Source organism: Protopterus annectens, chromosome 3.part0 (genome assembly GCF_019279795.1).
Source record: "Protopterus annectens isolate FY-2018-M chromosome 3.part0, PAN1.0, whole genome shotgun sequence".
Taxonomy (NCBI): Eukaryota; Metazoa; Chordata; order Ceratodontiformes; family Protopteridae; genus Protopterus; species Protopterus annectens.
In genome coordinates, this window is record NC_056731.1 from 600,938,975 (window position 1) to 600,953,914 (window position 14,940).

The 14,940-nt window shown below is 38.4% G+C and overlaps 1 protein-coding gene across 3 annotated transcripts in view; it reads left to right on the top strand.

The window, feature by feature from the left end:
* The window catches only part of ITGA9 (integrin subunit alpha 9), a 5,160,704-nt gene that overhangs the window by 3,033,384 nt on the left and 2,112,380 nt on the right, over positions 1–14,940 (top strand). For all 3 annotated transcript variants that reach the window (XM_044065011.1, XM_044065010.1, XM_044065009.1), the window contains exon 20: positions 6,376–6,455. In XM_044065011.1, coding sequence (XP_043920946.1) covers positions 6,376–6,455 — 80 coding nt within the window. The remainder of the gene's footprint in view (positions 1–6,375; positions 6,456–14,940) is intronic.

Here is a 14,940-nt window from a genome sequence, read left to right on the forward strand (position 1 = left end):
TGCATTTTCTGTTGAAACATTGGAAAAGATTTCACTGGCACACTCTCTCTGTGGTCTTTATTACCAGAAGAACAAGAAGTGTAATCTCCTTTTATTTCACAGCTCACATTTGTTGAACAGACTTTTGTATTTCCTCCTTAGCGTGTATTGCCTTAAAAATGCTTTTCTCCCTCCAGGAAAGAATATTCTGAAGATAGCTGTGTACAGCAGTATGAATCTTACCCCTGCTTCTCAACATTCCCTGATTTGTCGAATTAATTTACTCCTCTTCCGCCTGATATACAGAGAGTAATCATTTTCCAGAAATACTCCAATGTCCCCTACTTTTAGCACTTTGTCCTTCTGACAGAGTTTTGGCAGAACCAACTCCTGCTGGTAGGATTGCATCTTTACTATTAAAGGTCTTGGTCACTTTGCCATGGCCAGGTTTGGAACATACACACGGTGTACCCTTTCAATTAACAACTTCTCATGTGAAGTACCAGTCCAGTTGCTTATTTGTGCTTTCATAAAATTATTAGTCTGTTCCTTCTAGATTCTCTGGTACAGCAGAAAATTCAGGTTATCCCTACATGCTCTGTCATCTAGTTCTATTATTTTTTGAAACATCTCTTCTTGAGCAGTCTCCTCTTCAGACAGCCTTTTTTTCTTTTCAGCCTCTGAATTTTGCAGTTTTATCACCTCATCTAAATCGCTGTTTAATGTTTCTTCCATTTTTTCCAGCCTTTTGTTAATTGAGTTAATATACTTCATCAGTGTTTTGTTTATTTTAATCAGCTCAAAATAAATTTGACTTATTTTTTTCCTCTAGGTTACTGGAAGTCATGTCTTGCATCAGCACTGGAGCTTGCACTTCTTTTCGCTGAACAGTTACAGAATTCTTCCCAGTCAGTGTTTTGTCCTCACCTTTTATGGTTGATTGTTTTTCATATTCTCTGAATTACTTTTTGCTGGCATCCAGGCAGTGCACTTATAAGCCAGTTACTAAAGTTTACCCAAAAATACAAGATTACGGACTCTCTTTTCTGAGTTTCTGTTTTCACACTGGGATAGCTGAAATTAAGCTATTACTCTATGGACAGCCATCTTGGAAGTTCACACTGTTCAGGAATTTTGACATAATTTTGTATCATTATGTGCCATTGGTGGGGTAGTCAGACATTTTTAACACACAATCCTATGTAGTCATAAAGAATTAACATGTGTGAGCAGTGTCTTACACATTTACGCTAAGAATTTTCAGGGACAGAATACAATGTTAGGTACTCTGTTATGGCAGATTGATGCTTACACTTTGCTTAGTTCTAGGGTTTTAGGAATGTAAGCATATAAAACAGGTTTCACTTAAATCATTCTCTCCAATTAAACTCTTATTGAGTTTGTACTCTTAAACAATGGGTGTGGCTTGAAAAAAACTGAATTTATCACTTCACAGTTAAACTGCTGATATCTCTAGAATTGTGTTACCAGAAAACTGTAAATTGTAAACTATTCAGCACAAAGTAATATTTACAGAAGTTGCATTCGTTCAGTCGTATGACTTAAACTAGATTTTATAAGCCACAATAAACACAGTAAATATAATTTTTATTCAAACAACACACATACTGAAAGCAGCATTTTCTTCATCTATATGGGGCTAAGAAGTTATATTTGTGTCACTAGATTGTTGTGTTATTTTGAGAAATATGAAAATTATTACAATGTAACTAAATAGTGTACAGATAACATTCAGTATATCTCTGTAGCTGCACTAGACAGAGGTCAGATATCTGTACAGTTGTGTTTGCCATCATGCAAGCTTTAAAATTAAATCTAATACTTTATATGCAGCATGACTTTGGAATTATTAATGCAAATATGAAGAAACAGTATTTGATGCCTAGAGGTGTCGGGAAGATGTCACTGCAGAAATACCTTGAGGTGTCTGTAGGCTGAAAAATATGTGTAGCTTACACCAGGATTGCAAATTACAAAGTTTCTAAGTGATAACTCTTTTAATGTATATGACAAGATATGGAAGTAATGGAGGTGGTAATACACAGAAAATCAGTTGCTCTATATATTTCTTACAAAATATGAGACAGATCATCATTTGTACCACCTTTGTATTCATATATTGGTGATCAAGCATCTGAAGCATCCATGTGCCAGTCTTTGGCACAGATTAACATGCTTTCTATCCCTTGCCAAGTACATCTTTGCATAGAACAAATCCTCAGACCCTATGAAAATGGACATCTAAAGGGGTCCATCTGTAGGCAGAATTTCCTTAGCTGGAGAAGTGCCATACAGGTTTTACTACAAAGTGATGCACTTCATCTAGATGTCTGAAAATAGTTTTTAAAGGGAACTTTTTCCAGCAAAATGAGCGTGGAGTGGATAATTAATTTTGTATTTTTTTTCTGATCACACTTCATTCAATCCAAAACACATAAAGACCCCAAACTAGTGAGTCAAAAGTATGTAAATTTACTCTGCTGGCAGATATCAATTCTCATCACTATAACATACGTCGCAAATTTCACTGACTGCCTGTAACAAGCAGGGCCACACTACTCCTAGGAACTAGACTATTTTTAAACTAGCTAGTGGAGAAAAAGCTGTCTCTAGATTATGCTCAGAGCTCTGGAACAACCAACCAGCTGAAGTTAAAAAGAATGAAACCTAGAGTCCTTCAAAAGAACTCTGAAGGAATCTCTACACCAAGATTCCAAGTACACGTGTACTGAGACACTGGTTAAACCACCACTCTCATGCATTATAGTGAATTATTGTATCATTGTATTATATTATAGTATTATTTTCCTCCAGCAACCCCCACATTCTTCCATTACTCCAACTTCCATCTTATTAGTTTTCAGCCCATCCCAACATCAGTCATAACAATTACTAGCCAAATTAAGAGCAACAACTTCAGCTGCCAATAATCTTCCCACTGAGTTCCTCAAAATAGGTTCAGAAGCACTAACCTGTCCTGTATCCATTCTAATCAACTGTTCAAAAACTGAAAACTATGTCTCATCCTTCTGGAAAAAATCCATTAATATGCCCCTTCACAAAATAGGTATTTCAACAGAGTTAGGATAGCAGCAGATCTATAGTTTACTATCACCCTTCTCAAAAATCCTCAAGAAATGTATTCACTCTCAGCTTATGAAACATATAACCAAACACAACCCCTTCCCCAACACCCAGCACAATTTCTTGCCCAACCACAGTACTACTACTGCCCTCCTTAACTTTACCAACATAGTAAACCATCACAGAAATGAGGGCAATCTTGTTTCTTCACTTTTCCTTGACCTTTCCAAAGCATTTGGCACAGTGTCCCACCAAAAGCTTCTATCTGAACTTACAACTCTATGTCTCACTTACCTCTCCCTCTCCTGGTTTCACAATTATTTATACAATTGTCAACAGGAAACTAAACAACAACAAAAGCTTTCTGCATTTCAGACAGTCTGTGTTGGTGTTCCCCAAGGGTCAATAATTGGCCCCCTTTTATTTAATATTTTCATAAATAAACTTTATACTGCTACAACACGTACCACTCTCGTATAATATGTCGATGATTCATCTCTTACCTACTCTGCCCGATCCAAAACAAAGTTATATAAAATCACTCAAAAATCTTTTTCTGATATTGAAATGTGGTGAAAAATTCTAACTTGCTGTTTAATGCCAGAAAAACAAGCTTATGGTATTTACTTCAAAACAATACCATGACCAGAAACATACATTTCATATTACCTCTTGAGGTAATAACACAAAACTGTTAACCATAAGCCAAACTAAACTACTCAGATTCATAATAGATGCCAACTTCAAATTTGATCACTTCATCAAGAAAACTCACTAAAAACTCATCTCCCTCTATAGGGCCAAACACTACCAGATAGATCAAGCAAGGATTGCCTTAGCAGCAACATACCTCTTTCCTTCTCTATTATATGCTTCCCCTAGTCTTACAAATATCAAACCTATGTATAAAACAAAACTAGCCTCCTGCTACTACAAAATAACTAAATTTGCAACCAACCAACCTTACAAAATGGACCACTGCCTTGTATTAAAACAAACTGGCTTAAACTCCCAAATCAGTTGACATACTCACAGCTAATTATTGCTCACAACCTATTGTACTCTCTAGACAAAAGCTCAGCACTACAAATTACTTTACAATTCAGCCACTAGAGACCTTAGCTCTAGCAATAATCATTCATCATGTATCAGTAAGACATTCAACATTGCTGGAGACCCTCTCGACTCCCATTATGTGTCAAAACTCTAGAATGAAATACCCCACGCAGTTAAAACAGAAAACTTAAACAGTTTCAAAATTTTGTTTAAACAGCAGCTATGCCAAAGATGGCTCTGTTCTTCCAGCTCACTTGGCTAGCTTTATTCAGATTACTTTTCTCCAGCTGTTACAGCCACTTTGCTTCCCAGTCTTTTGTCCCTTATTGCTCCTCATACTGCACAAATTTCTTAAACTCTTCCTCTTCCTCCTTCTTTCATACCCCACCACTAACTATAATTCCTCCTCCTCTGTCCATTTATCATCCTGCATAATTTCTTCTTTCATATTTCTCTCATCGTCAATTTTTAAGCTACATTACTACTTGTCTGTCTGTAAATTATTACTAACCTCAAAGCCCCTTCAACTTGATCTTTTCCCTTTAGCCATCATGCTATAAACACATTAACTATATTCCGAGAAACTGAGAGCTGTAACAAGAATCCATTTGAAATGTTATTGCATTTAAATTTTTAACTAAAGAAATCCCAATCCCTCCGAGCTACATGCTCAAGGGACCTAAACCTTGTCACCACAATAAACAGGACATGCTGGAGGGATAGATTCATGTCCTAGAGACTTCCTATACTCTGGAACAAGCTACCCATCTATGTCAAGCAAAGTTCTTCATTAGCACTCTTCAAGAAAAATCTTGATGAGTGGATGGGAAATAGGAAATACACCCCGAGGATCACTTCTGTGTCTCTGCTGGACAGTAGCACAGGAAAATAACTTTATTGGGTGGCGGAAGCTATGGTACCTTGCTGGCAAGGCTTACATAGGCTCTTGGGCCGTTAGCCTAGTACCTACCTATGAACTATTACTGTACTTAACTTTTCTGTTCGATAATTAGCCAGTATATGTTCATTTCTCTCTCTTGTCTTTTTTGTGTTAAATATTTCTTATTTCTTGAACATAGCATTTAAAGAAACATGTAAATAAGTTCATGTACAGATGTTTTACCCTGCAACTATAACTAATCATCATGTACAACTTAAATGTGATGTTTTTCTCCTTGGGCCTCTGCTGAAAATAGAATTTACCCAGTTAAACTTTTCCCTGTCAACAAAGACAAATAATAAATAAATACTATAATGCTGTACCTCTCAGATATATTATACATTTTAACTTTCCTTCTGCAAAAGTGAAATCTTGTATAAGAATGCATTCTCTCCACTTGTACATACTGTAGTAATGTACTGCAAATATACGCATTTGAAATGTCATGTTAGCCTATTTGTGTTTCTGCAATTTGTATTGCATTGCTTGATTAATTTTGTGCTTTTATACATAGGTTGTGACTAAAAAGGGTCAGTTGATCAAATTGCTCACCCAGTAGTTAAATTGTTAAATATTTTAAATCATTTTAAAATGTGATATGATTCCAGATTTGTGGACTGATACTCCTGTTGCTGAAGTCTGAACTGTAACTGGCTAGTTCACTACCTTACTTATTTTTCTAAGACACGATTTTAAGTGACAGTGGTATATAGTTAAATTTTTCTTTTTTTTACCAGGTAGTCTGCTCTGACAACTCTCTTCTGCCATGACCTAGGTGCCAAGGCAAAGAAAAGAGACTGCAAAAGAGCCAAATTAAATGCAATGACAGCTATCACTATCACATTTATAAAGAATGTACAGCTTGTTACAGTTTACAGCAACTAGTTTTCCTTAAGTTGATATTGTACATATAGCAAAGTAAATATAATATTTCTCAGTGGTATGTAAAATATTTTCATCAAAGTTGATGCTTTTTTTCACAACAATTTTTCATTTCACTACATTCTGAGAAACTGATCCATTTGAAACAGTATTGCATTTAAATTTTGAAGTACAGCAGTAGACATTTCATAGCTAGAGGTGTAAATTAGATACTCATGTTTCCAAAGTGAAAGTAATCTCTCCTGAGCCATGATAAAACAGATTAATGAAGTCAGAAATTAAATTATGTAGAATCCCCTCTCTGCCTAAGACACTAGGAAAAATGTAGTATTAAGGTAAGTTAGTTTTTCTTTTTCATTTATGTGCATGTATGTGTGCCGCAGTAAAACGTATTTGTGCTGTCTTTTCAACAGTACCAGTTCAGTGTTTTCTTTGATACCACCCATTTATCTGGAGAAGAGGAAGCACTGGAATTCCAGGTCACTGCACAAAGGTAAGGAACAATATATCTTTCTTTGTGTGGTATACATAGGTTACAAAAATAAAGTTTTGAAGCACTGCAAAAAAAAAAATGAAAATAAAGTGGACAAAAAACAAGTACATATGTTTATGCATGTGTAATGAGTTATTAACAGAAAGACATTTGGAATTAGAATATTGTTGCCATGTTCTGGTTCATGAAATCATCAGTAGAACAAAGACATGCTGACATTTGTATGGCATATGTCTCAAACATCTGTAACAGGGGAAATGAGCATGCACATCGCCACATCTGCTTATAGTGTTAAAACACTCGTCTTTCTCTCAAACAATAGCAGACAGTGAAGGTTCTGCTTTATCAGATTTTAGGAATTTGGGATACTCATCATAAGGATTGTTGCTGCTGGAATTTGTTATACAGTTAGGAAGTTACCAGAGGCATACTTCATCATATGAAAAGGAAAATGGTGAAGGTGGAGCACTATCTTATTACTGGACTCCAAATACATGGAGATTAAGAATCTTTAAATACAAGTTATTTATTTGATACTGCAAATACCTTTAAATAAGCCTAACCTTTGTAAAGATCTGTAAAAAGTGGAGGTGCAGGGTTAAACCTAAGTGCAGCAATTATAACATTGTTCATAAATGTAGCAGTGGAGAGGTATGCAGGTAGCAATCGTAACATTATTCATAAATGTAGCAGTGAAGAGATATGCAGTTAGCAATCATAACATTGTTCATAAATGTAGCAGTGGAGAGGTATGCAGGTAGCAATCGTAACATTATTCATAAATGTAGCAGTGAAGAGATATCAGTTAGCAATCATAACATTGTTCATAAATGTAGCAGTGGAGAGGTATGCAGGTAGCAATCGTAACATTATTCATAAATGTAGCAGTGGAGAGGTATGCAGTTAACAATCATAACATTTTTCATAAATGTAGCAGTGGAGAGGTATGCAGTTAGCAATCATAACATTGTTCATAAATGTAGCAGTGGAGAGGTATGCTGTTAGCTCTTCAAAGCCTGGCTGTGAAATAGCCATTCTCTTTTATTTTTTGCCACATGTGAGTAGTACATTTTCCTCCTGATCATCCTCTGTGTATTAGTTAGATTCAACAAATAAGACTGAACATAAAAGAAAATCTTTCTACAAACTGAAGAAACAAAATATGTGACTGAAATGTCCAGGCATATTGTAGCAAATTGTGCCATACGTTGAGATGTTTTCACTTACTCCTGCACATACATGCATGCGTGTATGTGTATGTATGTATATATATATATATATATATATATATATATATGGGTCTACTTTACATGGTCGACATTTCAGAAAGTTGACTTTCATATGACCGAGACTATATGATCGACTTTCAGAATGTGGACCACATAAAGTAAACATAAACACACAACAAACACTTACCTTAAACTGATAGCAGGGGGATACTCCCCCTGCACCCCCCCCCCCTGTAACTTTAATATACCAACTCCGAGATCGCACTATAGTGTGGAAGTGGGACATTTTCCCATTCTGCACTGTGCAGAGATAGTGGTTCCCCATGTTCGGCTTTTCAAAAGTCGATCATATAGTCTCGGCTATATGAAAGTTGACTTTATGAAAAGTCGACCATGTGAAGGGGACCCATATATATATATATATATATATATATATATATATATATATATATATATATATATATACATATACATATACATACACACACTCATAAAAAAGTCTACTTAGTGGGCCTGATTCCAAAAGACATGTTCTCAGTATAAATGGACACTTACACTGAGAGCAGATGTTTTGGAATATGGCTCCTGTGGCAAGCATGTTTATAGATAGGCCTTGCATCAAAGTAAGTCACACTCAGAGCAAATCTTTCAGAATTAGGGCAGACTTACACTGACAGCAACTCTTTTGGAATCTGGCCCAGTGCCTCCTGTTCCCTCTCCCACCTCACTGCTTTATCGGAGAGTTCTGAAAAATGAAGCAACTGTGGGGCATTCTGCTATGGTCTCCATAATGACTGTGGAAATAGGAAGAGATGCTTCAACATTCCAGATATTGAAAAAGAAATTTCCCAACCTGGATATCTCTTTTAAATCATCCAGAATGGGAAGTTTTTTTTTATGTATGTCGAGCTGTGTTCAGGAAACACACTGTGGTTCTGCAGGATAGTTTTTCAATTAGAAGGTTTCTAGACTCTATCTGCCTGTAGGTCTCTTTTTTGGCTAGAACATGGACCTGGATCCCAGTAAATGAAAATAAAAAAGATTTTCCAGAGGATTTGGTCTCCATTCTGGCTTACTCTTTCCCTCACCTACTGATTACTGACTCTGCTGTGTCTATCAGTTCTCTCCTTGGACCACTGCTCTCCTCTGAATCATCTGGTGTTGCTCCTTGGGAGACAGTAACATCCTCTGCAGCTGTTCAGCTTCTCATTTTGTGTCAGGAAGAACCACCCTTGTTGGTATTGGAGAAGGGACAGCTGGATGCTGCTTTGATAAATCACCCTGTGGAACTTAATTCCTGGGTATGGGACTGTTCTTTAAGGTGATGTTTTTTGTGTGTGTGTGTGGGGGGTATTGCGGAAAATAGAAACACAAAGCTAGATGGTTTTCCTTTCATACAACAAATATAGAAGAATGACTGGGCTTTGCTAAGGGTTTATATAGTGCCTTTCAGTCTTTAAATGCCAAATATTATCTTAGAAAATGGAAAAATAGTTCTTTGTCACAAACTGATTCCCATTCCGAGTGACAGGAAATAGAGTTGGGCAGTGTTTCTCAAATGTATTCCCCACAGCCTTGTCTTTTTCTCATACTGTTTGCATAATGAAGGAATCGTTTAAGTGGGGAAACAAACAGAATCTAATAAAATATGTTAGTATTTGATACTGATAGATTTTCCTCAACCTGCAGCTGTTCCTCCTGTGTTACCAACCTTAGAGAATGCTTTTTTAGCAGCCTGAAGTTTGCTTTGACAGTCAGCCATCTGCTCGAAAAAGTCTGATAAGTTGTATAAACTGTCCCAGTCCCACAAATTCCTGTTTGTCTAACTTTGGGTCAGATCCTGCAGTAATTTCTCTGTCAAAGTCAGCTTCTACCAACTCCTTGCAGCATATGACCCTCTCCCTTCTGACAAAATGTGAAAAGCACTTGATAGGTTTATAAAGAAAGTTTATTCTTCTTTCACCTTAGCGTTCAGAATAGTAAATTGTCGGGTTCACTTCTACATTTCTGCTGGCTTCTTTTATCTATATGAGGAAATTAATTGCTGATCTTCCCCTTCACTAGCTAAAGCATATCCAAATTCTGTAGTATGTTCTGTCTCCCACAGGACCAAACACACTAAAATATGCTTATGACGCTGCTGATGTTATGTCCAGAGTGGCCACCACTGACTGTGTAATGAGAAAATTTGACTGACTACATTTTCAGAATTTACTAGATGATGCCAAAGCTGAGATCCTTGAATGGTACCCTAGATAAAGAAGCATTATCTGGTCATTTCTCTGCTTAGATCCTTAAAAGGCTTGATGAAAGGGAAAAGTTAATTGGGGGAGGTTACCCAGATGTTTTAACCACCCTTTCCAAAATATAATAAGAAACTTTTCTTCCAATATTTCCAACAATGTACAGGCAAATAATATTTTAAAAAAGCAAGGAGGTTCAAAGAAGAAGGGAGGGTCCAGTAAGAAGCAGACTAACAATAAGTCCCCTTAGGTGTTTTCCCCTCCCAACCCTGGCAATCCTGTAACACAAATATCCCAAAGTCTAGGTCTCCACCTTTTCTTGTGGTACCAGATAATTGCAAACACTTGAGTACCGAGAATCAATTTAAAAGGCTACAACTGGCACTGGGATTCCTTGCCTCCATTTCAGAGGATTCCTTCATATCCACCTAATCAACCTTTCCCATTCCCTCCTGTCCTGGATCAGATGCTGCCTCGGGGTCTATAGAACTCTTTCCAATATCAACAAGGGGTAAGGATTTTTTCAAGAGTTTTTTTGGTTCCAGTGAAAGCAAGAACCTGGGTACCCTGTCCTAGAAGTTTATTTTCTTTCACATCAAAATTCCAAAATTGAAAATGCTTCCTCTGCAGTTTCTGTTACATCTCATTTCACCTCTCAGATTTCTAGGAACTTCAAATTTAAAAGGTGATTACTATCACATTCCACAAATAAAAGATTTCAGAAGCTTTTTACATTCTTCGTCTGGTTTGCATTTTAATTTTTATATTTTAACCTTTGATTTATCTACAGCAACAAGAGTGATTGCAAACTGCTCATTGCAGATTGTAGAGCACTAAAATTTTCCCATATTTCAAAGACTAACCAATTTTTTTCTGTTGAAATGTTTTTTTTTTATTTTTTATAAAGTCAAAGATCAAACAAAATATTTACAGAAACAACTATGGTAAACTATATACAATGCCCATAACAATACAGACATACAAGAGGAATTCATTTAATATTTCTCTAACAAAAATTGCAATTTCTCCCAAGCAATTAGCTTATATGTCAATTTTTTGTTCTGAGCTTTATGGTGGAGATTTCATTATTACGCACTAATTTGACTAAATGAATAAATTCAGTATTAAATAAAAGAGCAGATTTGGATCTTCACTTCTTCATAACAACTTCCTTGCTATCACTAGTATTTACTATAATAAATGCACTTGATTCTTGAGTATGACTTCCAGAACTGGCACATTAAGTAATATGAGAGAATCAGAGATTATAAAGTTGGCATTCTACAAAGCTTTACAGAAATGTCTAAAATCATTCCAAAAAAAACAGATATCATTCTACAGTTGGCAATCATATGAAACCAATCAGCATCTAATGATTTACATCTCAAACATTTAATTTCATCCTTTTTATAGATTTTTGCAATTCTTTGCAGAGTTAATTAAGAAACCTGTATGTAAGAACTTCCAAGTATAAATTCTTTAATAAGGAGAAACTGTGGATGTTCTTCATGTTTCACTGTTGGCAGTCATCACATTTGGGTTATCCCTGCCAGGGTAGCCCTCAGCCAGCCCGAATGCCAGAGGGGTAGTATTTCTGCATTGGTTTATGTCACTTCAGGACTTATGTCAGGTCATCAGTAGTATAAATTATGGCAGCCGATGCCATTACATCAGTCTTTCTTGCCATGGAGCAGTTTGCACAACTGCCGGTCAGCTGCTACCTTAGTTTCATTTACCGAATTGAAGTTGAAGTCTTCTAAAGCTAAGTACCCCATTGGGGATCCTTTTTTCTTGCACTAACCGATGTCAGAAAAGGTTAATAATTGTTTTGCCTGTGGAAGGCAAATACCACACCGAGACTTCCATTCTTACTGTGTTACTTGTTAAGACCCAGACCATGATGTCCCCCATTTTCACTTCTGTGCTTTGTTCAATGCCAAAACTATCTGTGGTCAGACCCTTATTGTAGCCAGATATTTTCTCTTACAGTCCTCAAATTCTGATATGGCTTCGGTAAGCTATCCGACAGCAGATCTTCTGAAAAAATGTAAAGATAAAGACAGAGACTGGCATCACAGGTCCAAACCCACTGACGACACCTCCTTTACACTAGTCATCAGTTCTCCGGTCCACAGTGATGTGCTTTTGCAGCCCCTGATACCCACTTCTGTGGATTTGCAGGTTGCTACCGAGACCCTTTCGGAGTCCAGTATGCCACAAAACTCTACTTCGACTAGATTCTGCAGTCGTCTCTACCGTGGATGAGTCCAGAGCCACTGAGCAGGCACCGGCTTCCAAGGAAGTCCTTTGCTCTAGTGATTCTCGACACAAACTGACGTCTTCTTTCACGACTACAGTTCTTTCAAAAATGACCGAGTTCCTACCGCCCAGGATACGAACCACACCCAAGAAACCAATGGCCCGCTCTCAGGCCCCTGCTTCCTTGCCTTAGTCTCAAATGCTTAAAATGGTGGAAGACCTTAACATGCTGATCAAGGGAAGCCAAGCTACCCCCTCCAAAAGGAAAAGAGATCTGACCCCTGTAGGGTTGTCTTTACAAGAATCAGATGACTCTGATGCATCTGAATATGAAGACATGCAACCCCTCTCTACTTGTGAGGATTCTTATGCAGAGGATTCCATTCCTTCAGCCTCTCCCCCGGAGGCTTTTTCCTTTGGGGAAACCCTGCATACTTTAAGGGAGCATTTCCAATGGGAGAGTCAAGACTACTTTCAGTCAAAAAAGAGACTCAGAGAATTCCTAGATCTTCCACAGCACAGACCCTTGGCCATCCCCCAGTCCTGGATGTTATGGAGGATGTTTTCCTGGAATCCAGCTTGACTCCTAACACCCTCCCTCCTGAACCCAGAAAACCAGACAGGTACTATAGAGTCCCCGACTCAAACAAATTTCTTTTTAAAAATCCTACTGCTGACCCTGAGGTAATTTCTCAAGGGCCTAAAGGGATTAAAGCAACCTGTGCTAAGAATCCCACCCCCTCAGATAGGGATTCCCGAGCACTAGACAGATGGGATAAAAAAGTGTACACCTCAGCTACTCTTGCTATCAGGGCACTAAATTGTCAGTTCCATATCCTGATATTTCAGCAACATACCCTGGAAATCCTCAAACAAAAAATGTCTTCCTTTCCTGCTTGGGCAGAATCTAAAGATTTACAAGAGTCTATGCATTCTGCAAGTCAAGTAACTAAATACAACTTGCACTGTGGTTTTGATGCCCTAGAAGCTTCTTGCAGGGCAGCAGTCACTGGATCTGTCATTAGAAGGCATGCATGACTTAATGAACAGCCCCTGCCAGACCATGTCAAATCTAAATTGTTGGATGCCCCCTTGCACAAAGATAACTTATTTGGCACTAAACCAAAAGCAAAAAATCCTCGCACAGGAGAAGTAGCCAAATAAGGGCATGAGACTCTGTTGTAGTCCACCTTCTAATGCCAGAGAGCACACAGGCAAGGGAGAGTAGCAGCTTCCATGACATGGAAGCGTCTACTGTCCCCTGCCTGTGTGCTCTCTGGCATTAGAAGGTGGACTACAACAGAGTCTCATGCCCTTATTTGGCTACTTCGCTGTGCGAGGAATTATTGCTTTTGGTTTGGTTTCAATTTGCACACATCTTTCGTTTTTGTTATTTGGCACTAAGGCATAAGAGGTCTTAAAAAAGATGGATGAAAAAACAAAATCTATGCAAACAGTTAAAGAATTCTTGCAGGTACAGCCACCCAGGTTCAGCAGGCATTGCCCCACCAAACACTAGTCCTTTCCTGCTCCCACTAAGCCAGTCCAACCTAGGCCCTGGGGATCCAGACCCCCCAGACAGCAGCCACAGGGAATGCAGAGATCTAAGCAGTGGACTACCTCCACTTCAAAACCAGGGAGTTCTAAGCCACCCCCTTATGGTAAGAACTCACAATGACTCACCTCCCCCACCCCCTTCCTTTGCCTTTATCTTTACATTTTTTAAGACCTCTTATGCCTTAGTACCAAATAACAAAAACGAAAGATTTGTGCGAATTTAAACCAAACCCCTAGGAGGAAAACTCTCCTTTCACACAAGCACCTGGGCCACCATTACCAGTGACCACTGGGTTCTGAACATAGTGTCTCAGGGCTACAAATTTTCCTTCCACACCCTTCCAACCCCAAAAGGATTCCCAGATCTACAACCAAACCAGTGGGCAGAGGCTCACAATCAAATCCTTTCCCTGCTCTCTATGAGGGCATTAGAGCACATTCCTGCAGAACAGATAGGCCAAGGTTTCTACCCCAGACTTTTTCTGGTGCCCAGAAAAGAGGTCACCTGCCACCCGGTTGTCAATCTATCCATTCTAAACACCTTCCTGGTGATCCCAAAATTCAAAATGCTCACCCTCCAGCAGCTGCTACCCATGCTCTCCAAGGACACTTGGCTAACCACCCTAGATCTAAAAGAGGCCTACCTCCACATTCCTGTCAGGGAATCATGCAGGAAATATCTCTGTTTCAGGGCAGGATCTCAACACTTTCAGTTCTCTGCACTTCACTTTGGCTTATCTACTGCTCCCAGAGTTTTCATAAAATGTCTGGCTCCGGCCATTGCCTTTTGCAGACAAAGAAATATCCAGATTTACCCATACTTAGAAAACTATCTTATTCAGGCAGACAGCCAGGAAAAGCTGTTCAAGCACCTGACCTTTGTAAAGCCCCTACTAACCTCCCTAGGTACACAATCAATGAAAAGAAATCCAAACAGGTGCCCACCCAAAGGATTATCTTCCTGGGAGCAAGCCTGGACACAGCATCCCAGATGGCATTTCTTACACCAGAGAAACAAATTTTCCTGACAGCCTACTTCTCTCAACTAGCCACCAGACCCCAGTTATCTGCAAGGAAGATCCTGCAAGCTCCTGGGGTTCATGGCATCATGCATACTACTCATTCCATATGCCAGACTGCATATAAGGAAACTTCAGTGGTACCTAAAGAGCCTTTGGTGTCAACACTCTCAAGACC